The following is a 17,765-nucleotide window of genomic DNA, read 5'->3' as shown; positions in this document are numbered from 1 at the left end:
TTTAACATATATTTATTTATTTATGTTTTTCCTGATCTAGATAGATGTTGTACAGACATCTAAAAAAGGCAATCAAGAATTAAAAGGGTCATCTTTGGCGAGTTTCTCCCCGACCAAAAGTACACATAACAATGCAGTTCACGTGTTGCCTGCTGGCCTAAAAGAAATAATTTGGTTTACCGCCTTTTCAGGATACTATTCAATTAAATTAGATCAAGCTATGTAAAATGACAAGAAATATTAATTAATTACCATCTATATTAGTTTTGTAATTTAATTGCATGAAATAAAAAATTTGTCCACAATCCAAGACTTAGTAGAATGGGAATTCAAGAGCAAGATAGACGGCAAGATGCATGCATGTGGTCATGATTCTCATGTAGCAATGTTACTTGGAGCCGCCAAGTTACTCCATAAAAACAAGAATAAACTCCAGGTGTGTTTATATATGTGTGTGTGCCTTTTACACGGCAAACACGAATTACGTGTCCATAATATCTCTAATTCTAAATCGTACTGACCTCAAAAAACTTTGTTTAATGATTTTGAAGGGAACTGTGAAGCTAGTTTTCCAACCGGGAGAAGAGGGTTATTCTGGTGCTTATCATATGTTACAACATGGTGCTCTTGGTGACATCGATGCCATCTTCTTTCTACATGTTTTGCCTTCGGTATCCACTGGTTCCATTGCTTCAAGGCCCGGAACAATACTTGCCGGTGCCGGGCGCTTTTCGGTTATAATTACAGGAAAGGGTGAACATGCGGCGGTCCCTCATAATAGCAGAGACCCAATTCTTGCAGCGACCTTCGCAATCCTTGCTCTCCAACAGATAGTATCTCGTGAGACCAATCCTCTTGAGGCCAGAGTAATCATTTTCCTCCCCCTTATCTAGAAAAAAAAAATTAATGTTTAATTGATCATAAGAATTTTATTTCTGATATGGATGGTGTTCAAATCGTGAACCAATCGTGATACATGAATATTGAATCATGCTAGGTTGTAACAGTTGGTTTCATAGAGGGAGGTCTAGCCGCAAATGTAATCCCAGAGTCTCTGAAATTTGGTGGAACCTTTAGGAGCTTAACCTCTGAAGGTTTGTCTTACCTCAAGGAAAGAATCAAAGAGGTAACATTTCTGCTCTTTTTGGTGGCCTTTTATGAATCTGGTTTAAATTAAACTAACAAATATGTTCCATCATCCCAAGGTTATAGAGCTTCAAGCAGCTGTTCATAGATGTAATGCGGTGGTGGACTTCAAAGAGGAATTACCACTGCCTTATCCTGTAGTTGTTAACAATGAAGCAATGTATGAACATGGAAAGAAAGTTGGAGAAGCTCTAGTTGGGGAACCCAATGTGCAGGTTGTTCCGGTAATGATGGGATCAGATGATTTCTGCTTTTTCTCACAAAAGATTGCTGCTACAATTTTTGTATTGGGGGTAAAGAATGAGAGTGTAAAATCAGATCAACCATTGCACTCTCCTTACTTCTTCATTGATGAAGAAGCTCTTCCAATCGGAGCGGCTCTTGATGCTGCTGTGGCAATCTCATATTTGGAAAACCAAGTTGTAGAGACCGATTGAAATGTAACTCAGCTTAGGCATATAGTTATCACCTCTGCATAACACCAGTGTGAATAGTTGTGAATAAAGAACTAGAAATGTAGGAAGAAGTCATCTATTATAACATTATTCACCCCTAAAAAAAAAAAAAGGTCGTATTATATATATTCAGAAAGAGAAAAATTTTAACCACAACATAGAGAAGGGGTTATTTGCCAAAAAAATACATAGAGAAGGGGCAACTTTAGCTTCTATGTGATAATATATGATAATCAACAGTCTGAAATCAGCAAAAAGCATGTGATTTGTTTACTGGGTTGTTGGCAATTCTAGTTTTGCTAGGGATTCTAAATACTAATTCACCAAAAACCTTGAAAGACGTAATAATTTACTTCCATTGCAAAGCAACAAAAATGTTCAAAAACAAATTGATTTTTAATAATGTATGGGGGGTGTCAATATCGAATCTGTAAACTCAGAACTCAAAAGATTCTTAGAACATATCAAATGGGTGTCACTTTCAATTAAGTAATTCGGCGCTGTCATATATATATATATATTTATTTAATATTACGAGTAGCTATCAGGTAGCTGCTTACCGCACAACTCAAAAGCAGACCAAGGGCAGTTGAGGGAATTGGCTTTTTTTAACTTTTTCACAGAGAGAGAGAGAGAGAGAGAGAGAGAGAAGAATGCCTTAACTACTACCTCATGCTGAGCACGTGTTTAAATTTTGATTATACAAATCTTATTTTAAGAGCAAGGAGGTGACAGTGACACCACACATGGGCTATTTCCTTCAAATATTAGAATATAAAAGCGAAACATTTGTTTTTCCAGTGACCTCCAACAGAGTTTGCAACACATGGGTTTCGCACTTTGCTTACTGCTATCAGTTTTCTTATACCAATCTCAGGCCTTTGAGGAAGCAACTGGTTATGGACCAGAGCTCCAGTTGTGGACTCAGCAGTTGTTAGAATCGGCAAAGGAAGCCGAGTTCTTTGAGTGGATGAGAGGGATCAGAAGACGAATCCACCAGTACCCAGAACTTGGATTTGAGGAGCACATAACGAGTCAACTCATCAGGTCGGAGCTTGACTCGCTTGGAGTCAAATATAAATGGCCTGTTGCCAAAACTGGTGTGGTTGCTTCTATTGGGACTGGGTCCAAACCAGTATTTGCTCTCAGAGCTGACATGGATGCTCTTCCTTTGCAGGTGATCTTTTTCAAAACTCTCTCTGTTTACACTTGCTTTCTGGGTTTCCGCAACTAGCTTCCAATTGCTCATAATTGGAGAATATTATTTCTGTAGTCGGTTTATTTTTATTTGAACTACTGTTCAGAACAGTAATATTTAGCTTTAACACGCAATTACGAATTCAATTAGCTCTTTAAGGAAAAGTGATATTCGGAACAGAGAGTGTGTCTAAATTTACAGCCAAAAAGAGAAAAGTCCCATTCCTTTGAGTAATACAAACTCTCACGCATTCACCATCACATTCCATCCAATATAAAATTGATACAAAAGTTGCTTTCCAATGTGGGGCTGATAGTGGACTCTGCTTAGACTTACTTTTGGCTAACTGGCAAGTAATGTTTGTTTTAGTACTGACATTTATCAGATACCTGTTTTAATTATGGATTTCTGATAACTTTTTTATGTCAATATATTTTTTACCAATTGGCAGGAATTAGTAGAGTGGGAGTACAAGAGCAAGATTGATGGAAAGATGCACGCATGTGGTCATGATTCTCATGTAGCAATGCTACTTGGAGCGGCTAAGTTACTCCAGGCAAAAAAAGATTCTCTCAAGGTAATTTTGAACTTTTCTGCATTGACCACGGAAAGTATCTATTTATCAATAGTTTGTTTTCTATCCTTTATTTCTTGAGCTTAGTTTTCCAATTTGGTACAATAGGGAACCGTGAAGCTAGTTTTTCAGCCAGGAGAGGAGGGATACGCTGGTGCTTACCATATGTTACAAGATGGCGTTCTGGATGACATAGATGGCATCTTGAGCATACATGTTTTGCCAACAATACCAACTGGTGTTATTAATTCAAGGTCTGGTCCAATGCTTGCTGGAGTAGGGCTCTTCTCAGCTACCATACAAGGGAAAGGTGGACATGCAGCAAATCCTCATACCACTAAGGATCCAATTCTTGCAGCAGCCTTTTCAATCCTTGCCCTCCAACAGATTGTATCTCGTGAGACAGATCCTCTTGAAGCCAGTGTACTTTTTCCTACTTCCTTTTCTGTAGAATGATTTCTTTATATTACTATGATTTTAACATTAAATCCGAGAAAGAGGAAACCAAATTTGATTAGTGATCCATCTGTCTTACATCATATAGGTTGTGACAGTTGGATATATAAACGGAGGACAAGCAAGTAATGTGATCCCGGAATCTCTGGAGCTTGGAGGAACTTATAGGAGCTTGTCTCCTGAAGGTCTTTATTTCCTACAGAAAAGAATCAAAGAGGTATAGCGCAGCCATTGTTTGTATCAATGTCTAAGAAGGACCGAACAGATATAATTGATCAATCAAAATATAGTCAATGGCTAATTAAACATGTTCCATATACAGATCATAGAGCAACAAGCTGCAGTTCATCGTTGTAATGCCGTGGTGGACTTCATGGAGGACAGACCTTTCCCTCATCCTGTAATGATTAATGATGAAGCACTGTATGAACACGTGAAGAAAGTGGGATCGGTCCTACTCGGGGAACATAATGTGCAGATTATGCCATTAACCATGGGAGCTGAGGATTTTAGTTTCTTCACACAGAAAGCTGCTGCTGCAATTTTTGGGATAGGGATAAGGAATGAGACTCTCAAATCACATCACCACCTGCACTCACCACATTTCTTTATCGATGAGGAAGCTCTTCCTATAGGAGCAGCACTTCATGCTGCTACCTCAATCTCGTACCTGGATAACCATGCCCTTAAGACTGCATAGAATCATGGGTGTGAGAGGACATTTGCAAAAAAGGTTGAAGAAAATCATTGTAGATTTTAATAATATGATAAATAATAATAGTACTCACTAGGGGTATGGCAAGTTCTATATATATATATGTTGCAAAATGTTGAGAAAGATTAGAAGGTCAATTGACCAAGAACTAAGTGTTTAGCACCGAGTTAACAAAAATAGCTTGAAATGACTTCTACTGGAAATATGGATATTCAATGTATTGGTACCTAAAGTCGTATGTTAGATGAAGCTTCAAAATCTGGAATCCATAAACCATACCTCCCAATTTTGCTCTGCCAAATTTGGTCCTTAAAATATCTATACTCGGTCAAACATATATTTTCTGGCGAAACCGTTTGGAAGCGTTTCATCAATATGGGGAGTCTACCAATAGCCATAACATCTTACCATAGTAAATCAACCTCTGGTCTCAGTTTAGTTAAAGCAATGCGTATATCCATCCTTTTTCTGCTCATGCCCAGTAGATGAACCTCAGTAATACATGATCTGTGACCTCTTCTAAACATGCACAGTAGTAGTCAAAGGAAGGAAGGAAGAAGAAGAAGAGATGCACTCCAAAACAAGAAAACCAGCATTTTCAATGTTTAGATGTACCCCAATACTTCCTCCTCCTTGCATAACCCCGTATTACTATATACCAGCATTAATACAATTTTTTGCTTTTTAACAGAGTTAGCCCTCCAATAGGTGAAGGTGGCTGTACCTAAACCAACAGACTCTTTTCTTTGTATGTATTTTAGTACCATAAGCTTTTCACCCTAATTGTTGTGCGTGCAAAGAAAGTAAGCTAAGCTGCAATAATAGGCACCCTCATCTGTGGCCAACATTAGATTAATTCATTTTTGTAGAACAATTTAAATGAAAAAATAAAAATTCAATATACACAACTTAGTTTCTCCAGATAACATGAAGATTACGAAAGTACATTAGCAAACTGATGCAGATAATTTATTTCACCACCAATATAACCGATAATAATGGATTGATACACAAAATTTATGTGCAAATTAAAGCACATTTCTGATCTCAGAAACACAAACCCCTTAGCCAAAGTGGTTCTGTTCGTGTTGGGTATTTTACAAAATGAACGTTAAACATTCTTATAAAATGAACATTAACTGGCGGGGACGTGTTCAACCTTTATAACCAAAAGGCCTGCCGATATATTACAAATAAAAAATAAAATAAAATTGAAGAATTATATCCCAGTAATCTAAGAGTATAAGTTAGTCTTCCTAATGAAATGCATCTGTGCATCTTTTAAACCACCGTGTTTCTTAAAAGGAGATGCCAAAAGAAACTCACCCTGCAAACTAAATCCGACTGCGACCAGGTATTTTCTTAATGCCTCTCTCCTTCATTTTGTCCCTCACCACGGAAACATCAAACCAGCGGTCTCTTGCTGCATATATATCAGACAATAAAACATAACTGCCACCATTCTGAGGTTCAAGCTCAAAAAGCCTATCAGCAACCAACTCCCCAAGCTCTATATCACAATGTAGCTTGCAGGCCCCCAGTAGAGCACCCCACGCACCAGCATGTGGCTCCACAGGCATTGATTTTAGAAGCTCATAAGCTGATTTTAAGTGTCCTAGGCGGCTGAGAAGATCAACCATACAAGCATAATGATCAGGAGAGGGAACAATACTGTACTCATTTCGCATTGATTTAAAGAAGTGCCAACCCTCGTCAACAAGTCCAGCTCGGCTGCAGGCAGTCAGGATTACTGTAAAAGCTACCTCATCAGGAGTCAAACCTTCGTTTATCATCCTATTGAAGAGCGAAACAGCTTGTTTCCCACGACCATGAATGGACAACCCTTGAATCATGGAACAATAAGAAATCAAATCCCTTTTAGGCATCTGTTCAAACAGGTTCGTTGCTCTCTCCATGTTCCCACACTTCGCATTCATGTCAACAAGAGCCGCAAAAACATGAGCCCCATGAATGTTAATGGAACTTTGTGTTACATAATTATCAACCCAGTTAGCAACTTCCAAACTACCTATCTGTGAACAAGCTGCCATCAAGCTCACTATTATAAACTCATCAGGCTTAATATTCATCTCGTTCATTTCAAGAAAAACATTCAGGGCCTCAGTGGGCTGACCATTCTGGGTGTACCCAGTTATTAATGCCGACCACGCAACTATATCAGTATCTGGTGATTGATCAAACAAAAACCTTGCAGAAACCATGTCACCTGCCTTCGCATACCCATCAATCATAGTCGTAAAAGAAACCACATTCTTTTCAGGCATCTCTTCAAAAATCTTCCGAGCACTGTTCAGATCACCCAGTTTCACTAACCCCCCAATTATTACATTCCAAGATGCCACGTTTCTCTGCGGCATCTCATCGAACAGTCTCTTTGCCTCTATTAAATCCCCAGCAATCACATACCCAACAACCATAGCCGTCCAAGAAACCACATTTCTCTCCGACATACCATTAAACACCTTACGGGCACACTCAATCTCCCTACATTTACCATACAGGTCAACCAAACTCGTACTAACAAACACGTCCCCTTCAACCCCATGTCTCACCACGGACCCATGGATGGCCTTTCCTTCCCTGATCTTATCCTCACCTGTACAGGCCTTGATGAGCGACGGAAACGTATAACTATCAGGAGAACCCTCCTCTCTCTTCATGCGAATAAACACCGAAACAGTGTCAGAGAAAGAAGACTTCTCGCAGTAACCCCTAATGAGGGCGTTCCAGAGAAATATGTTGGGACAGAGAACGCGGTTGAAGACGCTGGTAGAGTAGAAGAGGCAGGAGAGAGCTCGGGAGAGGCATATAAATTGAGTAATGAGAAAGTGGTCTTGCTCTAGACCTTTGCGGATGATTTGGGAATGGACTTGTTGGAGCTGACGACAAGTTTTGCAGGCTTTGAGAAGCGTTGACACCGAAGGCACGGTGTGGGCCGGGTTATTGGATGCGAGGATGGTAGAGTATCGGCGGATAATAGGCATGTGGGTGAAGGGTTTGTGTTTGCATTGCTAAACTTTTTCTGATGCTTTTGTGCTTGTTCTCTGTCTCTGCTTCTTGCTTCAAAAGGCTTTCAGCGCGTAGACACTAGACAGACCTACCAGAAACGCGAAGATGGGACAAACGACAAGTCGTAATGACCTGGACAACGTGGATATATAAAGTGAGGGAGGGCAAAACTGGTCATTCATCGGCAAAAGAAAATTAATAAAGGCAAGCGATGGTGTTGTGGTCGTACCCACCACCGCCAGGACAGCTAAAGATGACGGCTTTTTTCTTCGTGGCCGGAGTGTCACTATTTGCCATTGGAGCCCACTTATCGTTCGCCAACATCGCTCCACAACAAGCCCGTGCCAAGGCTCGCAAGGATTTGATCAAAGATCGCATCAGAAAACTCCTTGACGACTAAAACACAGCATCCTTATACACTCGCTTTTAAAAAAGTATTACCTGCTAACACTTGCGACTTTCTATGATTTATTGTTTTCAGCATATTGTTATACTTGCGTCTCGAAAGTCATTAACTATTTAATGGGAAGTGGCTGATGATGTGCTTCGAAAAATAATGATTTTTCTCATACACAGTTAAAGAAAAAGGTCTTTTTTCTTTTTCTTTTTTTTTTTCTTTTTTAACCACTATTTCTTAGGCGATGCTTTCTTTGTGTTTGATTTTGAGCGTGACACATTTTTCGCCCATATGCGGGTATTGGTGCTCCATAAAGGAGAAAGTTGGGACTTTGGCCTTCTTAGCTACATGGAATTAATGCCACTTGCTGAGTTAAATCTTTGAGAATCATATCCTTCCTTACCAGTTAATCTGGTTTTGCTCATGAAAATTTTCCTTCTGTTTTTTTTTTAAGCTGGTTAGGTTCTGGTGACCAAAATCTTTATGATTTAAGATGAAATTGTTTGGAGTCTCTGTCTTCAAAACATTATTCAAGATGACATCATTAAAATTTCAGTTACCCATTGTGTTAGTTCTACTATTGGCCTTTGTTCTTGATTGGTTTTACCTTTTGTACTTCCAGTATTCCTTTTTCTTCAATAAGATTGCCTTTTTGCCTAAACATATTTGATTAGACAAACATTTATGACCCTTTCGCCTGGTTTTCTTTGTTTATTGCTTCAGAACTAATATCGGTATGTTATATGATCAACTGGGTGAGGCTTAGTTCTGTGGCTGGGGAGCAAATTTGGTGGGGCTAAGATGTGATGGAGACCCCATTAGATGATGTAGGAATGGCGCTGGTGCTTACTTCTGGATTGAATTTACACCTTCAAATTTTTATGAAATTCATTGTTTCCAGAAGTAAATTTTATATTATATTACATGGAGTTTAGGGTTAGAATTGAGATCAAGGAGTGCTTCTTTTCGTGGAACTCGTTGAAGATGTCCATTGTAGAATTTTCTTCTTTGTAATCACTCTGCTATGCTGTGAAACAATGTATATTGTTCTTCCACAAGTATAAATTTCTTTAATGAATTTCATTCATACTGGCTGGATGTTTCTTGACTTTCTGGTATAGTGCTGCTGGAAAAGATTAAAGGGTACTCATATCATGTACCCTTCACTTGAGTACATTATGTTACTTTTAAATTTAGTTGAATACTTAGAATAACTTGGTAAAGAAATCTGTTTTTATGTCTTGCTATGCTCAAATAAACGGATAAAACGACCGACCATTTCGATAAGATGGAAAAACCTAAATACATACCTTCGTAGAATCTTTGCCCAAAAAAAAAAAAAAACTTGTAGAATCACTAGGACCTTTGAATCTGTATTGATACGACATTAGAATAGAACGGCGAGAAAAATGTGTATCGGTAAAAAATAAGGCTGCGAAATTTGAGTACCAAGAGAATGAATTGTTAATGGTGGTGAAATAGGTGAACTATTTTTTTCGCTGAAAGAAAAAGGCTCAATTATTTTGTGAACGTATGCAAAACTTCTAATCATATTTCTCACCTTAATGACCAATCTTATGGACAAAAACAAAATGTCAAGAAATTTTACTGGGAGCTTATAAAATTAAATAAGATTTTCGTAATCTTTTATTTTTATTTTTTTGCTTCTCATTTATACCATCAAAATGACACAGAAGGACTTTATCAAAAAAAAAAAAAAATACGCATTACCAAAAAAATGACAGACAAGGTAGTTGTGACACTGTGATTTGTATTTCATTTCAGAAAAGGCTGGTGAAGAAATACAAAGAAATACGTGCGAGCTTTGAAAAAAAATCTTGTGACTGACGTGGCATACATAAAAGTATTTTTACATTCTCTGATTATGTTTTTGGAAGCAGACAGGCAAAATTTTATCGTAGTTTCAGAGAGCTCTTAAATATTTTTGTCTCTGTTTCTCCAAAAACGCATAGTACTAAACAAAACTGAGAAAAAAAGCAGAGTGAGAGAGAGAGAGACCCACAAAACACGATGGACATTAACCAACCCAACACCGGCCCACCGACCGGCGATGTTTCCCTTTCACAGATTCAACCATCTCAACAGCAGCAGCAACGACGTCGTTTCAACGGGGACAGACACTCCAAAGTCGATGGTAGACACAGACGAGTTCGAATACCCATGACTTGTTGCCCCGGTATATTCCGCCTGACCCGGGAACTAGGTCACCGATCCGACGGCCAGACCATCCAGTGGCTTCTCTCCCAGGTCCGCCCGGACCTTGTTCTTCCTCCTAGACCTTACTCGTTGAAGAACTGCCTGAAATCTGCCAACCCTGTTCCTCTTCCTCAACCTCTAGGCTTAGAAGATGGTACTCTGGAAGATAAGGCTGTGGCACTTCTTCCGAGGCCCGTGGTGAGGGCCTCCGTTGTTCAGGCTTCGACGGTGTTGTACGACACTCCGGCTACATTAGGTAGTTTCTCTCCACCGTTTCAAAAAAACTGCAAGTGGGTTTTGTTTTTCTAGTGTTAAAGTTTAGCAAAGGTCTTGACTTTTAAGAGCGCGGATCATTTCTTTGAAATCAAACAAAAATTATTTATTCTCATTCTGGATTAAGATTGGGCCCCCACCCCACTCTACACATATATATATATTTTTTAAAATTTTTCTGTGTTGATCGACTAGATGGATATCACCTCTCCCGTGTCCCACCATTGCATGGGGGTCCACTGCAAATGCAATTCCTTGGATTTCCACCGTTGGGATTGATTCACTGCGCGGATCTTCATTTTTTCTTCTTTTGTTTCTTTTTCTCCTTTGGTTTAGTACGACAAAGGTTCAGTTAGTTTGTCAAAATGTTTAAGCTTAGTGGAAAGCTGGGTTTGTTCAATCTTCTTCTCTGCCAGAAAGATTGAAAAGAAAATTATCAGGTTAATTCCAGGTCCACGTATTATGGGGTACCTCTAGTTTCCAGAATCAGATTATTATATAGTTTCCTTAAATTCTTCTGCTACCAAAGGAACATTTTTTTTTTTTTTTTCCCTATCTTCTCCTAAAAAAATTTATTGGATTGTGATCTTTTTTCTTTTTGACTTACAAGCACTTATTCTGGTTTTTTTTCTACCATTTGTATGCAGATAAAGCAGAAAGACTTATTGCAGGTGCTGCTGCCTATGGATCACAACTTGTTGTATTCCCTGAAGCCTTTGTTGGTGGTTATCCTCACAGTGTGATGTTTGATGCCATGACAGAAAACCATTCTGAGATTAATGAGGAGTTTCAAAAATACTATGCCTCAGCTATTGATGTACCTGGTAAGATCACTTTCCAAATGAAATGAAGTTTTTGCCTGAATGCGGTTTCTGTGCCATTTCATCTCTTCACATTTTATTAGCACCTAACTAAAATTATTTAAGAACTATAATGTTTTGACACCCATATTGTTCGTTAGAAGAAAATAATCTAATTGAATTGGCTTATTTCAATTATAGGTCTTTTTGAAGTTAATGATATGAAGTTTACATGAGATAGATGGTTTCTCTGCTGCACTAAGTTTTTATCTACATTTACTGGTTTTAATCCAGGGAGAACTTTATTAAATAGTTTCTCAACATATTCTAGTTGCCCTTTTCTATAGCACCAAAAATGCTTGTTGAAGTGTGGCAGTCGTTCCCCTTAAAAAAAAAATTCTTACTTCCAGTGGTTGCAGTCGTTCCCCTTAAAAAAAATTCTTACTTCCAGTGGTTTACGGTTAAAAACGAAACTGGTTAAAGATATCCTTTTGTGTGTCATTTCTTAGTTTTATCATTGATTATTACTAAATCTGAGCAAGAAAAGGCAGCAGTCGATTATTGAAAGGTTAGTAAACATATGAGTAGTCAGTATATCCTAAATTTCCTTTGAATTTCTTCCTTCTTCTCTTGATCTGATGTATATTTCTGTATACAGGTCCTGAAGTGGACAGGCTAGCAAATATTGCTGGTAAATATAAAGTTCACTTGGTAATAGGAATAGTGGAGAGAGTTGGGTCCTATCTCTTCAGCACGGTTCTATATTTTGATTCGCTGGGGCGATATCTTGGTAAATCCCGCAAGTTAAGGCAAATGGCTTCAGAATGTACAGTATGGTGTTGTGGAGATAAATCTGCACTGCCTGTATATGATACCACAATTGGAAAAATAGGCGGCCTTTTATGTTGGGACAATAGAATGCCACATCTAAGAACTGAATTGTACGCCAAAGGTAGACTTCCTGTCATATTTATTCCTTAAGTAATAAGCACATTGTTCGGTATTCAGTGTCTTTTTCTTTTTCTTTTTCTTTTTCTTTTTTTTTTTTTCCCTTTTTGCTTTGACCACGGTTGTAGATCCTCTATGCATCGATTGGTTATTAAACACCATTAGCATGATTACAATGGTTTCTGTAACATAAGATCCTTGTGGTTTTCATTTTCTATTATCATTTATAAAGGTATTTAATTTCTCACACAAGTTCCATGCCCCTTTTTAACCAGGCATTGAAATATATTGTGCACCAACATCAGAAGCTAGGGAAGTATGGCGTTCTTCAATGACCCATATTGCCCTTGAGGGTGGTTGCTTTGTTCTATCTGCAAATCAGTTTTGCAGAAGGAAAGATTATCCGCTGCCACAAGAGATTTCGTCTGGAGACTCAAACAGAGATACATCATTGGATAGAATCCTTTGTGCTGGGGGTAGTGTTATTGTTTCCCCATCAGGGACCATTTTGGCAGGACCCAATTACCAAGGAGAATCCCTTATCTCAGCTGATTTAGGTAACACTAAATACTTTTAATTACATAAAAAATAACTGAGAGACAGTAATCCATAAATACTTTTCAAATTGTAGTGTACAATCTCTTTCAGAAAGAGCAGCAAGACCAAGCTACCTCCCTCCCTCCAGCCCTCTCTCTTTCTTTGTCTCACACTCACAGCTCAGATTGATTATGAATATCTAACTATTGTTATATACTCCCAGATCTCGGAGAGATTGCTCGAGCAAAATTAGAATTCAATGGAGTTGGACACAATGCAGAACCAAACTTGAGTGATAGGATCATAAAGAGACACAATGCAGCTTTATTTGCTCCTGCCGTGAAAGAAGAAGTCTGTGATGAATTGTGATGCCACTATGTGGTAACATTCCCCTAGGTTACCTGACAAAGAACGACTTAGGCTCAACAAGTTTTAGGTGGTAAAGGGTAATCAATGTATGCGACATCTTAGAGATGTCAGGCATGGAGAAACTTAACCCTGTCGGTTGTTGTCTCTCTATGTAATTTTGGTGCGCATAGGATGTGCAGTAGATGGATTAGATTGTACAGTTAATCACAAGCTGGTCAAATGTAATGAAGAATTGTGTAAATTGTTTGCGTCAACCGCATCTATGTTTGTGGGAAAAGAAGGAAAGGAAAACTGAAAAACCGTGCATAAGTTTTTTCCATCATGGTCACATGGTAATGTTTTCTATGTTTTTTGGGTGTCATTCCCATCCACCGAACATTCAGGTCAAGTACAGGCAAGCCTGCTACAATTCAATGATTTTAGCTTTTTGATTTTATGATAACTTGCCTTGTACAGTTTATAAGCTTTTGGAAAAATATCCTTTTTGTCATCATTCATATACCAAATTTAATAATTCTCAAAGTTTGTAGATTCTAATTTTATAATATGCCAAACGGGATGTACATGTACTTGAAGATAGGAAAACTGATCCATACTAGGAAGTTATGGAATAAAAAGTAGATACTTTGGCTTAAGCGGCTTAAGTTGAACATCTTATTGAAACAAGTGGCACTTTGCCACCCACTCTTCAGATTCCATGAACTACAGTCAATAAGATAAGAGTTGAAAAATATCGGACTGAGGATTCATTCGATGAATGGAAAAGTGGATCAAGACAAGAGGTGTTTCGGCTTTTTCGCCTTTGCGGCACAGTTAATTATAAGGATAAGTCAACGGTCGACAATGACTTCTTGTCTATCTCTCTTCCCCCCCCTTTTTTTTTTTTTTTTTTTTCGCTACTTTTATTTTTGTTCGGAATTCCAGTTTATCGAGCGGGGCTAACATACCAGATTTAACAAAGAGAATAATGCGAAGTTGTACAAAATGTATAGGGCAAAAACATGAACAAGACATAAGGGAATTTATATTTAAGCCAATTAAAGAAACCCAAAAAAAAAAAAGGAAAGGAAAACGAAATAACTAAAATGAAAATCACACGGGAAAAATATTAAGACTTCTAGTATATTCACTCAATTATACTAGAAGTTTTTGTACAGGGGAAACTCGCTACATTAGCACAGCTTTCTACAAGAAATCTACAAAACAAGCATGTCTAATCCAGCGGTCTAGCAGAAAATAAGCAGCGATTGCTGCAACTTCACTGTAAACTCCTTACCGTTAAAATGGTCTTAAATAATTAGCCCTCCCTCTAAACAACTCCACAGTATTTACCACCTTTCAAGATAAATCAAACACTTTCTAAGTGTTGCAAAGGCAATGGCCAAGAGGAGCATTTTCTCACCGTTTGGTTTTTCGTACGGTTTGGCTTTCACCTCTAGCTTCGTTTAGCCTTGATTTCATACCACCTCCCTGCACCACGGGGGGTCTCTCTTGGACTGTATTGGTAGGATCTCGGGAAGGCCATGGTTGTCCCCATTGTCGTGTTGGACTAGCATAAACTCTAGCAGATCCAAGCCTTGCACCAGACAGAATTTGGTCCCGAAGACCTTTTGATGATTTATACCCATGCATTTCGTCTCCATAACCTTTTCCCTGCAGTTGCCTCTCCAATTCAGAAAATCTATCCCAATCTAATGCATCTGTTGAATTTAGGAGTTTCTCACTTTCGATACCACATTCAACTCCATCCGACACACTCCTTTGTAGAGAAGTGCTTTTCCTTGGTGCTTTCCCAGAGGTAGACTTCCTCCCTTTGATTTCTTCCTGATCAAATGCAGCCCTTCTAGAATCACGAGGAGCTCCGGAAGCATGAGTCCAGTTGTAGCTCTTGTTATTGTTGTCCATATTTAATTCTATGGAATGAAGATCACTCTCAGCAGAATCCTCTCCACATTCCACTCCATCTACAACTTCTCCATCCTCGTCTTTTGGCTCATTCTGACGGGAACCATAACGAGCTCTATTCAGATATGCATCAATATCTCCATCAATTGGATGGGTGGAAACTCGTACTTTGTCTTTAGTTTTTTTGGTTCCCAAAAAAGCTTCAAGTTGGCTCCTCAATTTATCAACAGCCACATTCTTCTCCTCAAGTTGATGTTTTGCCTCTGAGAGTTTCATGTGAACTCTTTCCTCCTGCAACACATCAGCCAACTGCATCATCTCCCTTTCCTTCTCCACCTCGTCAAAAACTTTTACAGACTCTCTCTTCAGTAACTCAGCTTCAGCTTTTTCCTCGTCAATATTCCTGGCCAGCTCATCGCATACTTGTTCCAATACCTCTCTGGCTCTCTTCTCACTCTCAAGTTCTTTTACTGTCTTAAGAAGAGAGGACTTTGTCTCTGCCAGTTCTTTCCCAAGCTTCTTATTTAAGCTTTCAGACCTTCGTCTCAGCTTCCTCTCGACCTCAAGCTCTCCTGCAACAGATTCTATAGCCGCCTCAATCACTTCCTGTTCTTTGCTTTTCCATGCAGCCTTCTCTTCGGCAAAACACTTCATTAGGTAGTTGATCTCACTCTGATCTGAGCGCTGTTCTTGGATAAGTTGATTGACCTGCAATCGCGCCCTCTCCAGCTCAGCATGTAAGGCCGAGATTAATGACATGCTTGAAGAAGGCCGATCTTCATGACCCCAAATACGGTTGATAATCTTGAGCAACTCTTTAGATGTGGTCAAAGCATTACTCACATCCTTCAGCCGTGTCTTGACTCCAGCAGTAGAAGCAGTAGGAGTCTGGGCTCTAGACCTGGTCTCAATCTGTACCAAAAGAAGAAGAGTTACATAAGTTTCTGGTTCTGTATAATTAAATTTATCATCTGATACAATTAACAAAAAATTGAAAAAAAGAGAAGGTTCACATACTACCATAGCAGTAGGTGTCTGGGCTCTAGATCTGGTCTCAACCTGTATCACATGACAGAGAGATGACATAAATTTCGGCTTCTATATTGTTGAAGTTTATATGATGAAAAAGAAAGTCCATAAATTACATGCGAAACAATTGTACCTCCATTAAGCTAGCATTGCTGAGAGAATCCAGAACTCCAGCATGATGTTCTGTAAGTCTGAGCCTATGAGAAACAGATGGTGTTCTCCTCATGCGACTGCCCGTTCCAGAGCGATCCATTCTCTATTATATCAAACCATATAGAGTCAAAACTATCATAAAAAATATTAAAATCACTATCAATAAATTTATTGATATTACATAAAAGACCAATAACAAGCAGAATCCGATTGCATTAATCAGAGGCCAGAAACTAGGAGGACCCAACTATGATTATTCCATTTAGAAGCATCTCGGCCTTATCTCTTCTTTTTTTTTTTTTCTTCTTTTTTTTAATTTTTAAGAGTAAAAACCTCATCATTTTTTATCAATAACATAAATTAGATACAATCGCAAAATCAACTCCCGAAATGTATTCATACCATAAATAGATTAGTGCATAAATGCCACAAAAATGTATGTCAACAGTAGATTTTAAATTTAAAATTTTGAATTTTATTTATTTATTTATTTTATATTTAAAAAAATAACAACTGTTATCGTATTTTATTAGAAAAGCCGTGCAAAGCAAAAGTAAAGTTTTCCTGTTGATTTCCTGTACTTTCTCAGTAACCAAACAAAATGGAAATCATAGAAAAATCCAAACGAAATCAAGACCCACCTCGGAGACAGGACTATGAGATGGATCGGAAAGATGCGGAGGCAGAGAACCGGAATGCACCGACCTGGCCATCCTCTCTCTGGCTCTGAGCTCCTTCCTGAGCCTCCTCTCATCCAAACCTTCCTTAACTCTCGGCGATGGTATCTCGTTCATCTCCCAAAGCGTGGCCGCGAGTTTTCTAGCCGAAACAGGCGGAGCATGCTTTGCCTTGGCTCCGTTTAGTGACGGCGTGTACTTAGGGGACTCCATGTTCCGCAATGCGGACCCAGGAGATCTCCCGCTCATGAGCTTCCATGTGGGAACTGGCGTACTTGATCCGCCCCTCTTTCCCACAAGGATCGCCCTCTTGAACCTGTAGTTTTGTATTATCGAAGACGATGACGACGCCGACGAAGAACAACCTCGCTTCCTGATTTTTCCAGGGATCAAATCCATGCTCAGATTATGCCTCGGCATTATATCACCTCAGACTTCAACAATCAGATCCAAAACTCCTGTAACAAAATTAAATATAACCATGAGAAACTTCGATCTCCGAGATTTAAAAGAAAAAAAAAAGAGATGAAAAAAATATTCGAGAACGTTACCTCTGGTGCATAGCAGTGGTATTTTGGGTAACAAGCTTTTGTTAACTCAACTGAGAACTGGTTTTCTGGGAAAGTAACGCAGAAATGAGAGAAAACCGAGGAGGAGCCAAAAACCCTAATCTAAAAGAGAAACAAAGAGAGAGACTCTGAGTCTCTCTGAGCTGAGAGTGAGGGAGATCGCTTTGATGGCTTCCACTTCAAGATTTTGATCAGTACAGACTGGATGCTTGTGCTTCCTGTGCAGAGGGAGGCGTGTAAAGGAACTAAAGCGAAAGGAAGGCTGATGTAATCTGATGCGGTTGATTCCACATGAGCTCGATCACATGTCGTGGAAT

The 17,765-nt window shown here is 38.9% G+C and overlaps 6 protein-coding genes across 7 annotated transcripts; 4 read left to right on the top strand and 2 right to left on the bottom strand.

Annotated features, from left to right (window-relative positions):
- Positions 1–310: 310 nt before the first annotated feature.
- Positions 311–1,689, top strand: LOC107406422 (IAA-amino acid hydrolase ILR1-like). The gene is made up of 4 exons (XM_060812606.1): positions 311–436; positions 552–866; positions 998–1,126; positions 1,206–1,689. The coding sequence occupies exons 1-4, from the start codon at positions 353–355 to the stop codon at positions 1,581–1,583; spliced, it is 906 nt and encodes a 301-aa protein (XP_060668589.1). The 5' UTR covers positions 311–352; the 3' UTR covers positions 1,584–1,689.
- A 660-nt stretch (positions 1,690–2,349) lies between these two features.
- Positions 2,350–4,641, top strand: LOC107415069 (IAA-amino acid hydrolase ILR1). Its single transcript, XM_048464840.2, has 5 exons — positions 2,350–2,778; positions 3,251–3,376; positions 3,482–3,796; positions 3,918–4,046; positions 4,152–4,641. The coding sequence occupies exons 1-5, from the start codon at positions 2,428–2,430 to the stop codon at positions 4,527–4,529; spliced, it is 1,299 nt and encodes a 432-aa protein (XP_048320797.2). The 5' UTR covers positions 2,350–2,427; the 3' UTR covers positions 4,530–4,641.
- A 1,228-nt stretch (positions 4,642–5,869) lies between these two features.
- On the bottom strand, positions 5,870–7,551 carry LOC107415068 (putative pentatricopeptide repeat-containing protein At5g37570). Its single transcript, XM_016023340.4, has one exon. The coding sequence runs from the start codon at positions 7,547–7,549 to the stop codon at positions 5,879–5,881; it is 1,671 nt and encodes a 556-aa protein (XP_015878826.3). The 5' UTR covers positions 7,550–7,551; the 3' UTR covers positions 5,870–5,878.
- Positions 7,552–7,776: 225 nt separating this feature from the next.
- On the top strand, positions 7,777–9,058 carry LOC107415071 (uncharacterized). The gene is made up of 2 exons (XM_016023343.4): positions 7,777–8,008; positions 8,695–9,058. The coding sequence occupies exon 1, from the start codon at positions 7,786–7,788 to the stop codon at positions 7,972–7,974; it is 189 nt and encodes a 62-aa protein (XP_015878829.3). The 5' UTR covers positions 7,777–7,785; the 3' UTR covers positions 7,975–8,008; positions 8,695–9,058.
- A 657-nt stretch (positions 9,059–9,715) lies between these two features.
- On the top strand, positions 9,716–13,432 carry LOC107415031 (bifunctional nitrilase/nitrile hydratase NIT4B). Its single transcript, XM_016023285.4, has 5 exons — positions 9,716–10,444; positions 11,109–11,285; positions 11,920–12,213; positions 12,485–12,766; positions 12,970–13,432. Exons 1-5 carry the CDS (start codon positions 10,003–10,005, stop codon positions 13,113–13,115), a joined length of 1,341 nt encoding a protein of 446 aa, XP_015878771.3. The 5' UTR covers positions 9,716–10,002; the 3' UTR covers positions 13,116–13,432.
- Positions 13,433–14,192: 760 nt separating this feature from the next.
- Positions 14,193–17,675, bottom strand: LOC107415019 (uncharacterized protein At5g41620). Of its 2 annotated transcripts, none has more exons than XM_025073050.3 (5): positions 17,431–17,675; positions 16,844–17,337; positions 16,183–16,305; positions 16,038–16,079; positions 14,193–15,932 (listed from the first exon to the last, which is right to left on the bottom strand). In XM_025073050.3, the coding sequence occupies exons 2-5, from the start codon at positions 17,297–17,299 to the stop codon at positions 14,514–14,516; spliced, it is 2,040 nt and encodes a 679-aa protein (XP_024928818.3). In that variant the 5' UTR covers positions 17,300–17,337; positions 17,431–17,675; the 3' UTR covers positions 14,193–14,513. The 2 variants fall into 2 exon arrangements, with proteins under 2 accessions (XP_024928818.3, XP_015878755.3); XM_016023269.4 differs by having other exon boundaries at positions 16,041–16,079; positions 17,431–17,674.
- Between the last annotated feature and the right edge of the window lie 90 nt (positions 17,676–17,765).

Source organism: Ziziphus jujuba, chromosome 11 (assembly GCF_031755915.1).
Source record: "Ziziphus jujuba cultivar Dongzao chromosome 11, ASM3175591v1".
NCBI classification, from domain to species: Eukaryota; Viridiplantae; Streptophyta; class Magnoliopsida; order Rosales; family Rhamnaceae; genus Ziziphus; species Ziziphus jujuba.
Note: the sequence above shows the minus strand (reverse complement) of the source record. Positions and strands in the feature narration are given on the sequence as shown.